Source organism: Gymnogyps californianus, chromosome 1 (genome assembly GCF_018139145.2).
Source record: "Gymnogyps californianus isolate 813 chromosome 1, ASM1813914v2, whole genome shotgun sequence".
Classification (NCBI taxonomy): domain Eukaryota; kingdom Metazoa; phylum Chordata; class Aves; order Accipitriformes; family Cathartidae; genus Gymnogyps; species Gymnogyps californianus.
In genome coordinates, this window is record NC_059471.1 from 184,826,430 (window position 1) to 184,842,137 (window position 15,708).

A 15,708-nucleotide genomic window follows, 5' to 3' on the forward strand; every position below is an offset into this window, starting at 1 on the left:
TTTTAAAAAATATGTAATATTATTTGACAGTATTACAAATGTTATTATCATACAAATGCACACAAGCTTGTGTGCATAGACACATAAGTTAATGGGGTTGAAATTCCAATACATAATTTTCCTCAAGTATCAGTAGCAAATTATAACCCAAAATAATGAACAGGCCCATTGATACCTCTTTGTGTTGGAAGAAACAAACGTGGGGTCTATTTACTGCACTTTCTAATTTTCTTAGCCTCAGCATAATCACATTTTAAGTACTGACAGAGGCAATCGGTTGTGCACTCTAATGTTAAATAATACCCTAGTGGACAGCAGGTTAATATTGATTAACTTCATTAATAAATAAAAAAATGTAATACATTTAGCTGTAAAATACTAATTATATTTAGCACTTACTCCGCAGCGCTTCTGAACTCTCCAAGTGCTGTACAATCAACCGCTTGCCTACCACTGAGAGATGGGGAACTATTAGCTGCTTTACTAACAGAAGGAATCCAAAGGAGAGGAGGGCCTGGCTGTGGATAGAGCTTTTTGGAACACTTAGGTCACACCTATGTGGGCTAGCCTAGAGGCAGCATGGCCACATTCATGTGGATGTACCTCTGCATTTCAGTTCAGAGCAGGGTCAGATCAGGTGAGCATCAGCGGCTCTTCACTCCAAGGAATGAGACTGGAGGTAGTCTGTGGTAACAAAAAGCCCAGAAATGTGTATAATGCAGACACCACCTCCTCAGCACCAAAAGCCTTGTTCTGCAGACCCACTGCTCGGGTCCTCACTATCAGTGGACACACACACAGCTGGTGGGATCCTGCCAGAGCTGGGAAGTGCTGCACTGATGCAATCACACTGCAGGTCCCCGGCCAGCCCTGAACAGCCCTCTGCCATGCACACCCCCTCGCTTACACACCTTCTCTTCATCCTCCCCGACTCCGGCCCGCCGCGGCCACCTCGGCAAAGGAATAAGGAGCTTCCTGCGCTCTTTGCTAATCCAGCACAAGCAGTCGTCGGTAAACAGCATCTGCTCTCCCAGCCCCCGGGACAGAGTGGCACTTGGAGAAGGGACAAGTGGGACATGAAGACAAGCTTGCCCCTCCACACAGGGTTGTAAAGGCTGAGGTAACTGGTTTGACTTCAAGTGACCGCGTCATGGAACTAACTAACTAACTAACCCTCAGCCCCTTGACTCAGAGCTCCTCAGGAGGGAGACTACCGTGTGCTCCTCCGCACGTATAATCAGGCTTGCCGGTATCTAAGGGGAGTTGCCGTGTCTTGCTCTTGAGACCGTTCCTGTAGTCATGGCTACATGTGACGCCTGCAGCAGAAGATGAAGGGAGACCATGCTAGTGGAAAGCTCCCTTCAGCAATAGCGATGCTCCATGTCAGGGGAGGAAAAATGATGGCGTTACAAAGAAACCTGTCTTCACTTTTCCAGGCTTCTCTGGGCATTATATTGTTAAACATTCAGTGGGGATAATGGCGGGAAGGGCAGCACAGAGACAAGCATGTAGAAAAATATGTGCACAGGAATTGCAGTTATTTATTGTTCACTAAACCCTGAACAAGCACAGTATTGTAAGCTGATTTTTTTTAAATAACAAGAGATTCTGCAGGAGTGACTTATCTAACTGGAGGGATAAAAGTGCTTTATTTTGTCCGCATGAGCCTTTCAATAGCACCAAGTGTAATCATTACTGGAGGGATAAACTACTTCTCTGCAACCTCACATAATTTTCAAATATGCTTCAAAACAGCTTCCTGCAGCATGCCAGGGAATAAATCAGTACTGGGAAACAAGAGAGCAGAGCAGAGCCTGTGTAACATCGCCTCTGCTGACACACACCTGCAAAAAATGCTGCCACCGGAGCACAGCAACAGTCTTGTGGGGGACCCGCAGGTTACACTTCAGTTGTGGGTTTTACGTAGGTGAAAATTTCGGAGTGCCTGTTTAGGAGCACAGTTATTTCTCTCTACAGGCCTCAGGAAACTTCAAATCAAGTAAATAAAAAGGAAACAAATTATATTACCAGGATACATTACCATATCATGAAACATAATTATTTGTAAAGTGCTTTGAGATCATCTGAAGAAAATGTTACAGAAATATAAAGTTCTTCTTACTATCATGGCTATATAACAAGATCTTTTATTACTTTATGTTCTGAGTGACCAATAAAGGCAAATTTCTGACATTAAGACCAACACCAGCATTTACTTCTGGAAGATATAAGATATATATAATATATAAGATACTTCCGGAAGATATAAGTTTACTTGCGTATCACACTAATGTTGGTCTGTCTCCATAGGGCCATAAAACTGTTGTGCCTTTAACATTTTTCCTTGTGACTCATATTTGCTAATAACAACAGAGAACTGTTTTAGTTCTGTTTTTAGCAACAATGAGACTATTAGCAAGCACTTAATCAGAAGAAGGTGGGTTTTTTTTCATTTCCTCAACATGCAAAGAAATTTTTGCTGTGTAACGAACTGAAATAAACTGAGACTAAAGACAAAGTAGAAAAATACGGGGCATCATTACAGTCATACATTTCTGTCAGCAGAAAGCAGTTGGTAACCGGCCAGGCATCGGGATGCCTTGTCCCCTGAGCTAAGTTTGGACCAGACACCCACTTGACTTCCTGTCTGAGCGTCAGGTCGCTGCTGGCTGCAGAAGGAATTCCAGTCACTCCTGATTAGAGAGAGACCAAACGGCCTTACTTTTAAAGAAAGGTGAAGGCAGTACTCTGCTGAAAACCTGCTTTTCAGCACCTCTCATCTTTCTTGGGATGCAGGAGCTGGGAAATTCACTCTTTCGGAGTTCCCGGAAGCCTTCTCGCTGCAGAAATTGTATTTGAGGGGCAGCAGTAATAGACAATTTGAAGAAGTTATCCTCCCCTCTGTAGATGTTGACTCTCAAAAAAAATCTTACTGTTACATCCAAATTCAAACTATCTACCTATAAAGCAGATAAGACTGCAAAATGAAACATCTGAGAGGTGAAAAAGGCTTGAATTAATGCTGTCTGTGCAGTTTTGTCTTCCTTGTACATACTGTTTACAATACATGACTTAGTTGCACAACCACATGCCATACTTCTACCCTCCTTGTAGTAGTTATGGAATACTCCTTATTATCTTTTTTATTCAATGTCTTTTTTGTTACACCTCATCTAAATAGCCCAAACGCTTAAAATAGGGATTTCCTCCTGATATGCCTGTGGTACTCTCCTCATAGAATCTCAATGATGTTCTACAAATGTTGAGAAATATAATTTTACAAGATCCCCCAGGAGAGAAAGTAACAGTATAACCCTCATTTTAACGGTGATCACATAAGGCATCTAGAGATCAATGCCAAAACCTGTTGACTGTCTCCTAAATTTGGAGTTCCAGCTTGAGACACCAGGACAGTGACATCTTTCCAGAGAGCTCAGCAATTCTCTCTCTTCAAAGAGCAATACATTCACTTTCAGGTCCGTATGTGACTATTTTGAACTAATGCAAACAGGGCCACAGATGTTCCCCTTTCACACTCAGGAAATAAACAAAAGCTGGACATGACTTTGCAACTCTTGCACAGAAACCCTGCAGCAGGAGCAGGGATAAAATCCAATTATCTAGGACTGACCTCAGTTTCTCTAGTTGTCACAGCCTTTCATTCCTTCCCTGCAATTTCCTGCTACATTTACACCTTGCTGAAGTACTACAAACAACATCCTCACAGAATTTGGGCTTTCTGGAGATTAATGTCCTACTCGTGCCAAATGAGGCAGGGATCTTGCGGCAAACTTAGCATGTGATTCGCTAATTAGAGACAGCATCATGAGAAGAACAGGACCATTTTTATTAGCCAATAACTCACTCAGTTTTGGCTACTCCAGGACAACTTGCAAAATCAAATCAAATTTCCAGAATACTTCCAGCTGCAAAGCATGATCTAAGTTTAGACAAAAGGCACAGTACTTCCCTTCTATTCAATCATTTTAAGGTTAGGCTTCCTATTCAGTTTCCATTTCTAGCTACAATTAGCACTCATCCATTTCAAAGACAGGCTCAGTAGACCTCAATTTTATCTTTCTGACCCCTCCAACCCACTGAAACGGCCCAGTGGCTGACCAGGAGGACCTGACATGGAAGGAGCAGTGCAGAAAAGATGCTGCTAAAGCTGAGCAGAAAATACAACTGCTGGTAAACATGAGTAACCAAAAATAAAAATTGATTTTGACAGTCGATTTTCAGTAGAAATAAAAATAAATTCTACCAAGACTGCTCGGAGGAGACTTCTAACCACAAGGTATATGACATTCCAGCTGTTTTGATGCTATTTCACTTCATATAAATACATAAAAAAAAGCTTCATTGAACCACAAGGAGAGTCTAAGAAGGATTTTTATAACAACCTAGTCAGGGCACTCGGCTGGGAAATGGAAGCTCTTGGCTCAACCTCATGCTCCAAAAAATGTTTAAATATTTTTCCAGAGACTGAAGCAGCTTCAAACAAAGAACACCCTGCCGCAAAACGCTGGGGCAGGGGCAGGGGAGGCGAGGGTATCCAGCTCCCAGAAGGAAACTAATTTCCTGGTACTTTGGGTATTTGTTTCCTACAGCAGAGGCAACAACAAACCCCCCTGACCCATACCTACGACAAGTACTTTGCCAGCTAAGCTGCTAGAGCAGCTCCCCAAGGCTCTGGTGCACCTTGGTGCAATGAAGACTGAATCTATCCCTTCATTTACACTGTTTTCGAAATGCACTACCACCACGGAAATCCTTTGTCTCTTTCTTTTATGATTCTGTTTCCCATTTCAGTTTGACATGAATCAAAATAGCTTTCAGTTTGGTGGCCAGGCTGAAAAGTAAATTATCTAAACAGCTCCAGTCGTAATATCTACATGTAAGACAGGGCAGGCTTAGTTCAACCCCCTGAATTTGAATGCTTGATTTGCATCTTTTAACGTTTTAGCTCATTTTTCATTGTGTTGTATGTTCTCCTAGTCATATAAAGAAAACAACATATTTCCTTATAGGCAGAGAAGTCAGCAGGACCTGGACCTCCACAGTCATAACAGACCTCCTCTGTGCAAGCTAAAGGGATAACCGGTAGCAGCGGTAGCAGGCTGTCATTCCTGGAGTAGGATCTAGTAGACAGCGATAAAGAAACACATAGGCAGGTTCAGTTATTTGTAAACAGCTGATAGTTTAAATGTCAATGCCTTGGACAGGGCTGACTGGGAACCAGCTCCAGCTCTCATTACTTGGTGGCACCATTACAGTACTTTCTTGAATGACTTCTCTATGTGAAAACCTTCATGAAGCTCTTAGGTGCTCAAAATTAATTGGTCCAACGAGCAATTCTTGACACTGTTGAACCTGTTTCTTTACGCCTTGTTCTCCTGTAACACTGGTCCACTTGTAGAGGTAGCTTGACTAGAAAAGACAACCTATACACACCCAAAGCCAGTGACACTAACCTCTGCCATTAGAGTAACAAAACACAGAACAGGCTTTTTTTTTTGTTTATATGGAGTCGCTCTATTAGCTTTAGGATAAGCATATAATTTTACACCTTTTTAAATCCAGGCTTATAGCTATCTCCTTGTGCAACTGCAGACCATACTTGTACCATTCTAGGGGAAAAAATAAAATTGGACTTATCAGCATGCCAATTGGGCATCAGGTTGGCAAAGCATGTGCCATGGCAGGGCTTGTTGGGGTCAACTGGCCAGCCCTTAGAGATAAATGAGAACTGAGGCAGGGTATCTTGAGCTAGAGCCAGAAGCCTGTTAGCTGCAGAAAACATCAGGCGAGCTGGGGAACTTGAACTTTGGATAAAGGGAATGGACACATCCAGGTCTTTTTCCTTCTTGCCACTTCAATCTCTGATTGGAGTAAGGAATTTCTTGGTGTCTCCAAGCTTTCTGTAAAAATGAATCCTGAACTCACACGTCGGCCAACTATTACCTGGGTGTGCATGAATTTATAGGGTATGTGTGTTTATATGCAGGGTGTGTTCATAACTATTTATCCTTGTATACACACAGAGAAATCCTATACATGTGTGCACAAAATTATATATAGAAAGGAGGGGTGTGTGTGTATCAGTTTATAGTGAACTCAGTTTTAATTGAGTCCAGTGCCTGTGTCAACCTGCACTTCCACATCTGAGTCAATGACTTCAGGTACCTCTAGGGAAACAGAGACAGCAACTCAAATTCAGTCACACAGATGAACTGCATGTGCTGCAAATGCAAAGGAATGCTAGTCTTCTGGAGCAGCTACTGACCGCTGCATATCTATACGAGAAAAAATTACAGGTAGTCATAGTTAAAGTAAAGAAGTACCCACCCATTCAGGAGTATGAAGGTTTTGCTGATCCGGCACAGTTCCATAAGTGGGAATAATCACCTGGTTCAGTTCCAAGACTAAAAATAAACATAAAAAATTAAAACATTTTAGCATTTTATGTGGTAGGTTGGGTTTTTTAAATTTTATTAATGATTTGTGGAGAAGCCACTTTATTGCACTTATTTAGTGTTTCAGAAACAGAATGTTTGTGTCTCACAATTCAGTTATAATCAGCAGATGGCAAGAGAGCAAAACATAAATTTCACCAGGATGACAAGCTAATGCTAGGAGAGCATCCTGACCGAGCTACAGTGATGCAAAGCATCCCTTTGCTAGTATGTGTTATTTAGTGTTTCAGAAACTCTATCTACACTCTAGCAGTAGTTACGTTTATCTTTCAATGAATAAGGGTACCAGAACTGGCTCCACCTGCACAAATAACCCTAGCTCATGCTGACTGTACTTGTCAGGCAGTAACAAGTAACAGTACCAGGGAATTCTGCAGAAATCCTGGAATGGGTGTGATACAGGCAGTGATGCTGTAACACTCACTCTATAGCAGGAATGATTTTCACATAACCTAATAACACACTGTCCTGGTTTCAGCTGGGACAGAGTTAACTCTCTTCTTAGTAGCTGGTACAGTGCTGGGTTTTGGATTTAGTGTGAGAATGATGTTGATAACACTCCGATGTTTTAGTTGTTGCTAAGTAGCGCTTATCTTAAGCCAAGGACTTTCCAGTTTCCCATGCTCTGCCAGCAAGCAGGTGTGCAAGAAGCTGGGAGGGAGCAGAGCCGGGCAGCTGACCTGAACTAGCCAAAGGGATATTCCATACCATGGAACATCATGCCCAGTATATAAACAGGGGGGAGTTGGCCGGGAGGCGTGGATCGCGGCTCTGGCATCGGTCAGCGGGTGGTGAGCAATCGCATTGTGCATCACTGGGTTTGTTTTTTTTTTCCTTCCCCCCTCCCCTTTTTTTTGTTATATTCCTTTTCATTACTATTATTAGTATTAGTATTAGTACATTTCATTATTATTATTGTTAATTTTATATTTTACTTTAGTTATTAAACTGTTCTTATCTCAACCCACGAGTTCTGCCTTCTTTCCCGATTGTCCTCCCCATCCCACCGGGAGCAGGGGGAGGGGGACGGGGAGCGAGGGAGCGGCTGTGTGGTGCTTGGCTTCTGACTGGGGTTAAACCACGACACACACCTACAAGTTCAATGTGTATTGATGCCCCAGTTACTCCTCACCCATTTCCCCAATACCTGTTAAAAACCAACAACCTGCTAACTGGTTTCCTGAAAATACAGCATAAAATAAAAATGATCTTGTGAAGTATGCTACTCCATGATACCATTATCAAGCACACTGGGAAAACTGCCCACCAGATCAACTACTGGATAACACACAAATTCATCCTAATAAAGCTGCTGGAAATAAGTTACAGAAGCTCTACAATTGCTGCAAGGTATTGGTTTTAGTTTCTTAACAAACATTTTTCAGTCTTAAGAAGAAGTCAGGTAACATCCTGAGGCTGAAGATAACATCAAGCAGCTGAAGGGAGAAGGCTGCTTTCTGCCTATGCATGGCAGGCAGATGGACCCCATGGGTTATTTTTAGATCCTTAAAAGAGAGAGGTGTCTTAGCTAAGTCTGTCCTGCAGTGAGGAAAGGCTCATGAATATCAATGGTACCTAAATGTCAGTGTTGTCTGGAAAGGATAGCTTCAGCTTATCAAAAAATACTATAATACTAAAAGAAAATCCTCAACTCTAAAATAATCTAATCTATAGTACTCTTAGGATAGCTAAACACCCATTAGATACGATGTCAGGACAAACATAAACTGATATGCCTGGGTTTTGGAGGGTTTTTGGCTTAAAAACTTCATTGATATATGGCCAAATTCTCAAGAATTTTTAAGCTTTCTTTCCACTGATGATGCTCATTTATACCAGCTGAAGATATGTCAAAACACTTAGAGCACAACAAGACCACTCTTTACAAATTAACAGAATTCTCCCATGGCCTCTAAGCAGCTGAATTCTCTGGTTTAAATACTCTTTCATAGAGTTTGGTAGGGACTTTGTTCCAGATGTTGGGCTGTCAGTTTCCAGATCTTCACTGTGGTGATAGTGTATACTCTAGGGAGGAGACAACAGCAAGTCCATGAATTTTTCCATCAACATCGCTTCAGAAACATTTGAGTCATAACCCAAAGGCTGGCCCAGTTGAGTAATCAAAGTGTGTGAGCTCTCAAAAACATTAACATCTTTAGAAATGTTTCTCAGCATTTAAAAAAAAGAGCAGGAAAAAGTGGAGTAGTGCAGCACACAAACGTCGCATGGTGAGACCATAATATGAGGCTCAGAAAACATGAGCATATCTCAACAGCTACTGCAAGATTGCTGCATATGCGCATCATTATATTTTAATGGGTTTAGCTCAGACTAGTGTGAGAAGGGCAAATACATATTCTTGATGTCGGTGTCAGGGCATCACCCTACATTCCTTAGGGCATTCTTTATTCTCTATCTGGACACAAAGATATCCAGATACAAAGTGCTTCTGAAAACCCACAGAAGAGGGAATGTTTCTGCCCACATATAATGGGCAGAGTGAAGGAGAAATATAAGCATCCTGCTTTGAAATATAAACATCCGCTCTGAAACTCTGTGTGCCATTACATGAAACAAGCACATGTGGACACAGACACGAAGACTTCTGCCAGCTGCTGAACTGCAGTAACGAGAATCATGAGTTAAAATGGCCTTCTTGCTAAGACCTCACGATGCGTAACTACACACCCCTCGTCAGTGCTGTCTAGAAATCCCTTCAACTAGAACTGAAGAGAAGGGGGAAACGTGGCATTCACCGCAGGAAGGATAACTCCAGTTCTTCCAAATCCTGATGGATCTGGGGGTGGCCAGGAATACCCTCTGGAGAAATTTATACATGAGTACAATTTGCTTCTGCCTCAGTGTCTCTGGCCAGCATATCTTCCCCACGACATGGTGAGTGTCATGCACACTTTATCATTTTATCAACATTTAGCATCTTAACACATTTTTACTTTAAATACCACTCAACACAGTCCCTGGGCCATTGGTCCAATGAAAGGACTCGTGCAAAAGGGACCTGCCACTCTCACTTCTTATGGGACATTAGCCCAGAACTTCTCTCAAATTAAATACAGATTAATGTTTGTGTGAAGCCAAAAATACAAAGCCTTGACACTACCTGAATGTTTACTTAGATAAAATTGTTCTGGCAGTGGTTTGCAAGGACAGGTGTGCCAATTTGTGCAGTTTTTAGCTGGACGACACCATTTTAGTCTCTAAGAAATACAAAAATGGTACCTGCAAAAATTCAGCTTTGCCAGAAAAAGCTGCACCTACACAAAATGCTTTGCCTACCCCTAAAATCACTTCATTTATTTCTCCCACCTCCCCTCCAGCATTATAGTAAAGTCATTTTTAAGTATGGAGGACAAGAAAGAAAATTGCAGCACAAAAGTCTGGGGCTGGACATTAAGAAAAACTTTCTAACAGTGAGAACAGTAGAATAGACTGCCTGGGAAGGCAGATGAGGTCATGTGAGGTCTTCAACATCAGAGATTCTTCAGTACAGATTAATTAAATAACCTGGAACAATCTAGGCCAAGTTGAATCTGGCATGAACCTTAGGAGGATGGCCTAGATGAGCTTTTGAGGTCCTTTCCAGACCCAGTTTCCTCTGAGTGTAAGTCTGGTCATAGTGTTCTCATAGTTATGTCCAAAAAAGACCACTGTGCTGAGATTTTACATTAAAATAATAGTTCTGCTTACCTATTTCTTCTTCAGAAGCATTATCACTCCTGTTAATGTTTGGGTCAGAGCACATCAAGTGTAGATGCTTATGTTCTACCACCCAGCCAAGTAAAGCAAAGAAGGTGTAAGGGAACAAAGAAAGCTACTGGATTTGTGCCGGTATACTCTGATTTTAATTGACTGATACATCAAGTTCAAGCAATCCTGGCAACATATGCTTTTGTCAGAACATTTTATCTAATTTCTTTGAATTGTAATCATAGATTTTGAGTTCCTGCTCAGTGATACCAGCTGGTCTTTGATCTAGTCCTTACAAAAGATGCTGTTGTAAAAATTTTAAGTACTGAATCTGTGCATGCTACTTTACAAGAACATCTGAGTGGTACCTGAGCTGCCAATGTATCAGTGGTATTTCCAGCTGCCCGGAGATCGTTCTGCAATCCAGGACACTGAATTGCGCTGTCAACATTTCACACCTTACCTCAAATATGCCTATACACAGGTACTAAGAAGTCTATGTTAATCCCATGCTGCTTCTTTATAACCTGTGTACATCCCATGCTTTGGGCCAGGCCATGGGAAATGAATCCTGCTGTTGATTCTACCAGTGATTTGTTTTATAAGCTTTCTCTACAGCTTTGCTTTCTCACAGGTTGGCCAGCATTTCTAACTGGATTGAATAAAGATCCTAAAATTCCTTGAGAGCCAATGTAAAATGTCCAGTCTTTTCATTAGTTAATTGATATTGACGGTGAATCGTTTCATTAAGTTCAGTCATCTTCCCATTGAATAATTCGATTTTAAAGGCTTTCATGAACATTACTACTAGCAATCTCTACCTATTGCTATGGCAGAGGTGAGAGGCTATGGCACACTGATAGGCATGGAAGCTGCTCTCCCTTTGGAATAAATATAAAGAAGAATTAAACCTTTCCTTGGAGTCTGAATAGTGAAATAATAGAAGCTGCCCAAAGCACAGGCTGTAGGGATGAAACATTTTTTTTGAGACTGTAAATTAAAAGGCCTGAGAATGGAAAAAAAGCAGTATCCAGAAGTGAAAAGAAATATGCTGTCCAAAAAATATTAATGACAAGAAAACCACAAAGATATTGGATAAGCTGATGTTTGAAAAGACCACTGGGCTTGGCCCTATAAGCAAGGATATTGCCAAACATGCCTGAAGTTGCCAAACTTTTTGTGCCAAAGAAATTCTTGGCTATCATCAATTTCCTCTCTAATGGAAATAATCAAAGGTGAAAAAGGGCAGCAGCACTCTTTAAGCTTGTAAATCACCTACATAAGCCAAATTAATAGGCACAGAATTATTCTGAGAAGTCAAAAAGGTTTTACAACACCAAACTCATAATACCTGGTACTTCACTTCCCTCAACAAACCTGTGAGACATTGCAAAGGACAAGATCTCAGCCCTGGCACTGAAGACGGTACCCTATGAGCAATCATGAATATAAAGCCAGGAAGCGATGTCTGGAATCCCCAGGCATTGCTGCTTTGCTATAGATGTCATATCACCTCTCACTTCCCTCAGAGTATTTTGTAAGAGTACTGACTGACTTTCACAGAAGTTATAAAAAGTGTAAGTCCCAAATCCTGTTCTTACAGGAGGAAAAATAAATTAATACAATATTGTGCTCTCCTAAGTACAAAACTGACGTGCTCAAGAATATCTGCTCTGCCCCTCAGTGGGATTTGCCTGCTGCATAGAGTGCCTCCTCCATAAGCAGGAAAGTTTACAGTATACTTACAGAAAACTGTTGCAAAGCTAGACCACAGTGCTGGGGCACATCAACTTATCTGCATTACCTGGCTGCACGCACAACGCTGTCCCACAGCAAATGCAAGTGGAAAGTACAGGAGGAAAGTGTAGCAGGCATTTACCAAAGGAGAACACTGAATAGATGGTGTGCTTCAAACTCACACTCTAGCTTAGCTCACAGCGCTGCCCTCATGTAGCCGTGCCTTAGACAACAACATTCACTGCACACAGAAATGTAAAAATATAAGTACTCAGTTAGACACACTTCAGTCTTTTAGACCTCAAATAGATTGCGAAGAAAATTAATATAGTAACAAAATACTTCACTGACTGGAAAATATCAGGAAATATTTACATGCAATTTTTATCTGAATGGCCACATTGCCTGAAATGTTTGTTTGACAGCCCTGTCACCACATTAGAACAGAAAAAATAGTCATTAGTGAAGTCTACCTGTTCTAATGAAAATCAAATGAAAAGATTGTATCAGGTTTGCCACTGTGAGGCTCAGAGAACTGGATGGAGTCAGATTGTTCCCATCTGCTGGGATAAACAAGAAGATCCGAAGAGGGTGGGCTTTGCCCAGATACTGCTTTCTAAGTAGAGCTGATCCTGCATCACACACCTCCTCAGAAAACAGATCAGCATTGTGGTAGTATCTCCCCATCTCGGCAGGCTGCAGTCATGCTAGCAGAAGGTCAGTTTTGTGATACCATCACGCACGGCACCCAAGAGGCAACGAAGCAAAAAGCCCCACCTCACAGGTACTGTCTCAGAAGCCACAGAAGGCATGAGGTAAAATACTGGATATGAACTGAGTCCTGGAATGAATGAAAACTACTCTGAAGCCCATCATCTAATCAAGTCAAATTACTTTCACCTTATTTCATAAAAAAGAACAAACTACTGCTGTCTAGAATAAAACTCATGTTTCAGAGAGATTCATCTTCTCAAAAAGGATGAGTATTGACATATCCAAGACAGGGTACCATGTGAAGAAATGGCAATCACTGTATCAAAACTGTGGAAATAATAATGAGGGAAGAGCATCACTAGCAGGTGAACCAATCTAAAGATCCGGAGTCACCCCTGAATACCAGCTGGGGACTGCACTAAAGCCACTGTCCTGAAACAGACTTTATGTAGATGGCAGCTTCCTTAAGAACGTCCAGCCCTCAGTCTCTTGGTCCAAAAATAATTATGGTACTGAAGTATATGATTCTGTGCTGGCTTTTGGGGAGAGGAGGACAGGAAGAAGGGGACAAATTTATGCCACGTTGTTTTAAATGCCCCAGAAGATCAAAAAGGTGGAGAACTGACAATACAAAGGGTTTCCCTACCGAGCGAAGACTTTGATGTTCCAAATCTTAACACTTACCCAGAAAGTGAAGATGATGTTATAAACATGACTACAAGCTCTGGGGTTAAGCACAAAGAAAACTTTGAATATATGCTATTTTGAGTAGACAAAAAAATTGCTTTCCTTCCTGTTAATTTATATCAGATTTTATACATAAATATATCAATTATATATATGTATAAAATTAATATATTAAAATATATACTATTATATCTAATATATACTAATTATATTATGTAAATATAAAATTTAAAAATAATCTAATAGTTATTACTAAAAAAAGCCTATCAGAACAGATCACAACATATTTTAAGAGCTGATCATAGAACAAATATTTTTTTCAGTTAAATGTAAACTATTCAAGCCATATGTAATACTTGCTGAAATCTGAAGTGAAGTAAAACCATTGCACAAGTCAAACTTTTCTGGAAACAGAAACTGTTGAACTGATATACTGTTTTGTGACAGCTGCAATCTCTTTTGCTGGTGCAGAATATTTCTTTATTGTAGTTTATTTCATATGTTCCGTTAATTGTATAGGAGTACTCTCAGAGCTAAGAAACTGTTTAAGAGTTGAAAAAGCAAGAATATGTATTTTCCTTTTAAAATATATGAATCAAAGAAAGAGACAACGAGATTCATAGCTCCAAAACAAAATTAATCAAGGCCATCCTTGAGCTACTTCCTTTGTCAAAAAAATCAGTTTTAAATGTAAAATATCCTTGATGGTCTTGATCCTTATAGATCAAGCCACATGTAAAATAGTTTTGTTTAATCATTTAAACAATTTTAAACAAAAAAACCCCATCAAATCCTCCTTAGCTAGGATGATACATTAACCTAATTTCTTTCACTTCACAGAGTAAATGAATAAACACAAAGAGTTAAGAAAAGAATGTCTTAGGTTATTCTTCCAAAATGTAGGTCTGATCTTTTTACCTTGCTCCTTGCTAGGTGGAGACATCATTATCGGAATCTTTTTGATCGTTAAAGGTCTGTCTGGATTGAAGTGACTTTTCCAGACTAACTCTTCTCTGGGATACAGTCTTTTTCTCCACTCACATATGAGGGCAGCCATTATGATCACAAATTGTCAATGGTTTCACCTCATTCCACCAAAATACTATTGGCTTGCATTTAGTAGCATTGATTCTTTTCAGTTCAGTTATTTGATGGGAATGTGTTTAAATTAGTTTTATTTCATACCTGTAGACCTTATTTGAAGAATACATGCTACTAAACTCCATATTCTTCACTTTCTGAAAAGTTATGTATTTGAAGTGAAATTGAATTATTTTTATAACAAACTATACTTTATAACCTATTATTTACAGTTAATAAGAGATCTATACAGTTGCCTTCCGTGTGAAAGTCTTGTTTTCTTCTTATGGTCGCCTGCAGTCTTACAGCATGTGAGAAAACCAATGACAATTAGTAATGCTAAAATGGCTTTCCAAGCTGTCAATAAATTACATTCTTTGTGCACTCACACAGAGCAGATCTGCAGGTATCGTCAACCCAAAACCTAATCTATGCCACATAATAAGAAAAACATTGGTTTTAATTTCAGCCGCCCAAGCATGCCCAATATGAAGCTACAGACACTGTTGGATCACAAAGGAAGTGAAATGGCTGTCTTGGAAGACGATTCTTTCTTGTTTGAAAGACTATTCTTTCCATTAAGTTATCTTCTCTTACAGCTGTGCAAACAAAGGATTGGGAACATGTGGTATGACTTTCAAAAATAAATACTCTTTCATGACTAACTCTAAACAGGAAAACATTCAGTTGGGAATATAATACAGAGTATTGCGCGTCTAACACCCCATGTCCTGAAACAGCCAGCTCAGAGTCGGGGTAGTTCACCAAAGATAATAAAGTAATTAGCAGGCAGTTACAGAACAAGAAATTAGACTTTGTGGAGATGATTCTGCTGATAGCAGTGCCGAAATATTTAAGAGGCACTGAGTTGGAAGGTTTAAGGGGCTCAGTAACCAAATTGTCAAACAGTTCTTATGTGTTCAGAGTGCAAAGTGGGACACTTGCCCAAAACCTGTGGCAAAAATCCTAAATCATTTCAATGAGACCTGGACTAGCCCCAACTTCAGTTTCGAAAACAAACACTCGCCTAATGACTTTTTAGTTACAATTCTGTGAAACCAGAGTAATCTGCTGAAATGCAAACGCTGGCTCCTGGTTTTCACTGCTGCAATGCACGCCAGAACCAACCTGTCTGCATCCAGTCTGCACATCAGACACCAGTTGACTGTAAATCACTGCAGAAATTCAGTTGCTAATTAGACTATTCTAAATGTTTTTTCTGAAGCTAAACAATTTACCCACCTTTAGCTGAAATGGCTGTCAGAAAGAATTAGTTTGGCTCTCGTGTCAATAAGCAATATATAGA

The 15,708-nt window shown here is 40.4% G+C and overlaps 1 protein-coding gene across 1 annotated transcript in view; it reads right to left on the reverse strand.

Moving 5' to 3' along the window:
- ANO6 (anoctamin 6) overlaps nt 1-14,379 on the reverse strand; it is a 57,364-nt gene extending 42,985 nt beyond the window's left edge. Inside the window, exons 1-2 of the mRNA XM_050903252.1 lie at nt 14,241-14,379; nt 6,349-6,425 (exon numbers count right to left, since the gene is read on the reverse strand). Coding sequence (XP_050759209.1) covers nt 6,349-6,425; nt 14,241-14,379 — 216 coding nt within the window. The remainder of the gene's footprint in view (nt 1-6,348; nt 6,426-14,240) is intronic.
- Nucleotides 14,380-15,708: the final 1,329 nt, after the last annotated feature.